General features: G+C 35.9%; 1 protein-coding gene across 1 annotated transcript; it reads right to left on the reverse strand.

Annotated features, from left to right (window-relative positions):
* Window positions 1-3,493: 3,493 nt before the first annotated feature.
* LOC149144545 (uncharacterized) lies at window positions 3,494-5,746 on the reverse strand. Its single transcript, XM_089449685.1, has 2 exons — window positions 4,603-5,746; window positions 3,494-3,882 (listed from the first exon to the last, which is right to left on the reverse strand). Exons 1-2 carry the CDS (start codon window positions 5,563-5,565, stop codon window positions 3,781-3,783), a joined length of 1,065 nt encoding a protein of 354 aa, XP_089305811.1. The 5' UTR covers window positions 5,566-5,746; the 3' UTR covers window positions 3,494-3,780.
* Window positions 5,747-6,753: the final 1,007 nt, after the last annotated feature.

Raw genomic sequence — 6,753 nt, forward strand, 5'->3', positions numbered from 1 at the left:
GTAGTGCTTTTTCCTTGGATTGGATGGCTTCGAGGACAAGAAGTTTTCTTGTTTTTGTGTGACACAAAGAGCATTGAAGAAGGGACTAAAGGGATCAAAGAATGACTCCCTTGTGCTATCTAGACCTGCATTGCCATTTGTGAATGTCTATGGACTCGATCAAGGAATGGAAGGGTTGTCACTAAGATTCTTTCTTGTGTGTGGAGAACAATGGCCTTCACTTTTTGTGTTAACTATAGTTTGAAAATTGTGTGTTAAATCCCTAAGATTAGATTTTCCCTCAAGGCATCAAGATCTGACATAAGAATGGCTAGCTATGAGAAAAATTGCAACGCAACTGAGCCTATGGTGTGGTGGAATGTGGTTCACCCTACTTCAATTTCCAATCTTTTTCTGGCTACAATAAATAAATATGTGTTTCTATGTTAATGATATTTATGGAATAGATTGCTTAATGACATGCATGATTAATTAATTGTTCTTTTCAACAAGTTTATATGTACATGCATTTACCCTTCAACAAATTTATCATAGTTGTAGTTATTATATTATTTGGTTGTAGCTTTTTATATGTATTTAATTTTATAACAACACTAGTTGAGGAAGATATGTTTCCTAAAATCTTCTTTAAACAAGCCATGTTGGCATTTTTATAATAAGTTTTCTTCTGATAGGTTCCAGAAGCTAAAACTTGGACCATAGTGAGGGAAAATCCCGTTAATCATTTGGTTTAATTTTCAAATCTTGGGTCACAAAGTTTTAAAAATATGAGCGAAGAAAGTTGGGCTTCATAACTGCATCTTTAAATAAGACATGTTGGCATTTCTACTATAACTTTTTTTCTCGGAGGTTCCAGAAGTTGGAACATGGACCATACTAAAAAAAATCCTATTAATCATCTTGTCCAACTTTCAAATCTTGGGTTGCAATATTTTAGGAGATATGATCAAAAGAAGTCAAGCTTCCTGGATGCTCCTAAAATTGTGTATCAAACACACCATGTTGGCATTTATGTTATAACTTTCCATTTGGGAGGTTCTAGAAGCTAAAACTTGGACCATAGTGAGGGGAAATCCCACTAATCCTCTGATCCAACTTTCAGATCTTGGGTCACGATATTTTAAGAGATGTGATCAAAGGAAGTCAAGTTTCTTGGATGCTCATAAAATCATGCATCAAATAGAGGTCATGTTGCCATTTCTACTATAACTTTCCTTTGAGGTTTCAGAGGCTAAAACTTGGACCATCATGAGGAGAATTCCCATTTATCATTTGATTCATTGTTCAAAACTTAGATTGTTATAATTTAGTAGATATGCCCTAGGGAAATTATTATATTAGTTTGCATGCAAAGTGTTTGAAGAAATTCTTAAATAGTTTAATGATTCATTGCATACAAATTGATTGATGAAATGCCCCAATGAAAATGTTCTTTTGTGGATGGGGATAATATTGTTATATGTTGGCATTGTTTTATGATAGTAATATTATAGGCAGTATATGCCTATTTGAATGCAAGGCATTTGAAGAAATGTGTTAAACATGTTTTATTACAAATTGTATACAAACTATTTGATAAAATACCTCAAAGACAAAAATCAAAAGTTGCATGATTGAATGGTATATTTCAATTAGTATGTTACAAATGGAATTAAAGCAATGTTTCCTATTTGATTTCATACAAAATGTCTACAAAAAAAACTACTTAATTGGTTGTATACAAAATATTTGAAGAAAGATTTACATGTAAAGTGTTTGACAATATGTATGAGAGATGAAAATAAAGTTTGTGCAAGTGTGGTTAGGATAAATTTAATAGGGATATGTGACAAAGTGATATCAAATTTTATCGTCAAACTAGTACAAAAAATAAAATTGAATACCCCATAATCTCTAAAGCATTGAGGAAACCAAGTATGTGACAAAGTGGTATCAAAGCTTTTTGTTAAGGCACTAGATCGAGCATTAAGGCACTAGATATGTTACAACAAGCTTGGCATTAGAGGTTTAGAAAAGCACAAAATCCTACCACATTCTTGCCAAAATTCTTCATGGGATTGAAGGTGATGTGTGCTGGATTCAATGGAACATAAAATGCCTTCATAGGGAATGTGACATGGAGCAAGGGCAAAGTTGAAACTTTAGAGCAATCAAAGATAGATTAACAATGCATTTATCCTTGGAATCTTTAGAGCTAGGACTAGAGTTATGAGGATGAATATTTAGAGCATGGCTAGACAAGGGAATTAAAGACTCAATTTGGTTAAGCAAGGCAAGTAGATGGCAAGCAAGGGAGAGAAAAAGGTGGCTCAAAGGTTTGAGTTGCAAGCATCAATGGGGAGAGGAGGAAGCTGAAGCTCTAAATTATCAACTTTCCACGTTGACTATTCTTGAGTATGGCCAATTTTTGCAGTAATAGACAAATTTCATATATTGATATAAAAAGTTGTAATCAATATCCCTTGAAGTCAAGGAACAACTATTTTTTTATATAGCTCATCAATATAAAAGACATGTATGTAGAGATATTGTTTCATCTAAGTTTGAATGCCTTAAGACATATAACAATGTAATGTTTTATGAATTTATAATAGTGTGCATATGTTTATACAAATATTTTGATTATTTTCATCTCTTTGACATTATAAATTTTGCTTCATTTTATATTTTGATTTATGAGCATCGACCTTACACAACTCATCTACATGTGAAATCAGTGTTAAACAAAGATTATACATTGTTTCTACAATAAACTGCCAAATGCACTTCATTTTTCTAGCTATTTTTACCAAACTATTTATAAAATTTAGATGATCTTATAATTGTATAATAAAGTAAACGATTTGTGAAACATTACATATCTTATTTGCATTACATTACAAAATACACCTAATTTTTCTCCATACAATTACATAGGCATCAATATTAAAATTTTCCATCAATTTAATTGTAAAATTTAAATCATCTGACAACAAATTATCTTTATTAACTTTCAAACTAAAAATTTTGTAAAACAATATATTTTAAAATTTTAATATATACTCTTAATTTCACAACCACATCCAAATCTTTGTATAACTTTACTAATATAATCTAGGATATATATTACAAAATTATTACATTATTTTTATAAAAATTAAATTATATTTTAAATAAATAAAATTAATTTAAACAATAAAGATAATATAATATTAACTATGAAACATTTCCAGAGTCCCAACACATGACATAAATAAATCACTTTGTAGTTGCAACACTTAAGAGAACTCAATGACAAAGCAACCCACTTTTTAATTGCCGTTGATGGAGTAGTCTCAGTAAAACTCAAAGATAAAACCATGTGATGTCTCAGTGAGGTGTATATAAAAAACACTGCCAATTTATATGATGTTTAGATTTTAAATCATTTTTCCATCTGTAGATTATATACACATATCAGTGTACCTCTGGCCATCATTGATCAAACCGAACAATTTATTTCAGAAAGGGTGGATATAGATATCAAATATGAAGCCTTTGTTGAACTGAGAACCAGATCCCAGATGCAGTTAGAGGGCTTGCCAAAAGGTAAAAGTAATATAAATGATAACTATACATACTACTGTTCATTAATTGCAAGACATCATCTAATTTGTGCAGGTTGGCTCCTTGACACAAAGCCACTCTATAAATGGCTTAGTCCTAGCATGTCAGTGGTGGGACTAAGAAGAGAAACACCTTGGTGATCTACAAAACTCCACATTTTAGACCACACTGGATCATTGAGCAGGATAGCTTTCCCTACAGATCATTGCAGTTATCCTCAGTACATACATTCTTCTTCCGCTTTCCACAGTCTGCAGGTTCTCTGGGTACAATTTTAAACTTGCCAGTCTCTTGTAGCTGAAAATAGAGTGACCAAAAGAGAATCAGCAGCAGTGGCTGAGTTAGCTAAGCCAGCCTTGATCAAAACCAAAATCAGAGTAGTGAAACATGCTATAACAGAACAAAACAACAAGCTTATGACCCATTTCAAATAAAACCTTGCTAAGAAACTCAGCTACTAGTATGTACACAGGTATAAGCTACTGGTATGTACACAGGTATAGAAGGGTAGAACCACTAATGACGCCGCCATTTACAGGTTTTTACTGCGTTCTTAACCAAGATAGGAAAGAAAACAAGACAAACATCACAAATTTGAGATATCAATTGGCCAAATAATTTCATTGCATGAAAAAATGTCAGCAAGGCAATGATTCTGGTGGAGTTGACAGTTAGTATTTCACCAAGGTTTCATTCTCAATGTAGGTTAACTCCAAGATGGCTAACATTAAAAATAATGCATCAAGCATATTATTGGTTTATCTTTTTTCATTTTTTTATTTCAGTGTAATGAACCAGAAGTAAAAATAGTAAGCTAACTTAATGCATGGTGTTTAATATTTAGGGCACCAGTATAATATAAATTTCAAAAATTACTGGAAAAATTTAACATAATAGATACTCCTCAAACCTCGCCTAAGCAAAAGGAAGTCTTCTTTTGCAGCATAGCTCTTTGAGTTGTCTTTCGGATAGTGAAAAATGAAAAATCGAAACCAATGATCTTAGAAAGAAACTAACCTTCTCCCACTTGAGGGTGTGAACATTGCAGAAGCCAACGACAATGCCTCCTCCCTTACCCTCCCTGTACTCGATGCACAAATTTCTGTCCAACCCACAAGACACGTGGAAGGTAGAAGGGCACCTGGGCTCCGAACATTCGATGCAGGCACCTTTAGCCATATTGCAGAAAGTGCAGACCATACCCCACCTTCTTGCAGGCACCCTTGAACAATCAATCCTCTCTCTTCCTTCTGGACATTGGAAGAACACTTCAGGGACCAGAAGGGCGCATGAAATATGGGCCCATGAGTTCTGAGTAGTGCATTTCATGGCCCCTTTCGACGAGGGGCAGAGGCAGCAAGCCTGCTTTAGGGCTTTACCTTCATCGTCTATGCACCTTGCACAGAACCAATCTCCATCTGGGATTCCCCTGTTTAATGGATCACCATAACAAGTAGCATGTACCATGAGATCACACCCATCACAGAACACTATTGGATCTGATGAATTACCATCACAGCCACTGCATACATTGCAGATAACCCCATCATCCTCCTCTTGTTGGCTCTGCTGCTCCTCACTCTGTTCCGGCTTATGGACTTTGCCAACATTTTGGGGCACATCCTCTACCTTTTCTAATGTCTTCTTCTTCGCTTGGACACTCTCAGAGCTCTTGCATGGAGCTTTCTGTGATCTTTTTTTAGTTGATTTGCGCCATTTATAGGCTATGGTTCCCATTTCCTCGCATTTAGGCACTTTGAACGGAGCTCCTGCTCCTTCCAAAGCCCTCTCCTGCTCGAACATGAAATCCCTCACGGCCCAAATGCGTTTCTTCGCTGGCAGACAGAGAATGGTATCGCTTCTCTCGGGCATTCTGCTCTCCCTCTGAAGCAATTTGAAGCGCTTTAATGGCGGTAGACCATGGAACCTGCTTACTTCCTCCTCAATTTCTTCCTTGCTCCGGCAGGCCATTATAGACATATGCTGTGTTCTGAAAGTATTGTATATACTTGAAAACTGGTGCGATCTTCCAATGATTTGAATCAATCGCTAGAACCCAGTTGCTCTGTAACCTAAAACAGATTGTTGATTTAGTCTGGTGATGTTCTGTGGATTGTTTAATTGAAATTGTATGGAATGGTGGCGACAAAAATGAAGGCGTTTCCCTCCACTTTCAAGTTGCGGTGTGTTTCCCTCCATATTCGAATTTTCATAGATACTTGAGTAACATATATTCCTCTAATTTAGCGCGAAAATTCGTCAATGTGGGCTTGTGCTGTTATGGACAAACTTATCTTATTTTGGAAGTCTTGCAAACGACAAAATATATATATATATATATATCTTATTACCAAGGGTGTCAATATTAGTTTGGCAACAAGCCTGGAATTTGATGTCCCACAGGATGTATTTTTGATTTCAGAACGTATTTGACGGCACGGAAAAAATCTTCCACGTCTAAACGTGCGGTATACTTTTCCAACCCGTCATTTTGACGTCTAGTTTCATAAAGAAAATGTAAAAATCTATAATATCTGTAATGGGAGTATGGGCGTCCAGGACCACGTCACCACCGGGAGTATGGAGTCTGGACCACGTTACCACCGGACCAGCAATGCTGCAGTAGCCCTGATACACAACGCGTTACGCTGGCAGCTGCACACGGTTTAAAATAAAAGGCTTTAACTACATCACCATCCCACTGCGTACTACAGGGTACTTACCATTGAATAATCCAGCTACCATCTACCCGACGCCGCTCAAAATTAAAACGAGACTTGCAAATTGCAATCTGCCACTGCTAGTCACTAGTGCCGCTGCCGCAGACTGTAGTGCGTATTCTTCCAGGCTCTGCAGTGCGTATTCCTCCATGCTCTAGTGAAGCTCAGGTTCTAATCTCGGAGAGTCGGAGGGTTCACTAGAGTTCAGACGTGGATCATGGATGTCAAGCTATAAACAAAGAACCAGCAAACAGGGTAGGTACGGAAAGCGATTTTTTCATTTTTTCACAATATCACATGTAACGACAACTACGGTCTGAAAGTAATGTCCCTTAGTTTTTCAAATTGCGAAAAGGATATATCCAGGTTGATATTCTTTTAATAACAAGAATTTGAATTGATGTATTTGTAGTGCTTTTAGTTGTATTTAGAAAAGTTCATAGGATCC

The sequence above is a fragment of the Pinus tabuliformis genome, chromosome X (assembly GCF_031772625.1).
Source record: "Pinus tabuliformis cultivar Carrire ecotype Pingquan chromosome X, CPIR1, whole genome shotgun sequence".
Classification (NCBI taxonomy): Eukaryota; Viridiplantae; Streptophyta; class Pinopsida; order Pinales; family Pinaceae; genus Pinus; species Pinus tabuliformis.

Coding starts and splice junctions, on each gene's coding strand:
- LOC149144545 (XM_089449685.1), bottom strand. CDS start 5,565: ATGTCTATAATGGCCTGCCGGAGCAAGGAAGAAATTGAGGAGGAAGTA. Junction 3,883..4,602: donor ACACCCTCAAGTGGGAGAAG/GTTAGTTTCTTT, acceptor CTCTATTTTCAG/CTACAAGAGACTGGCAAGTT.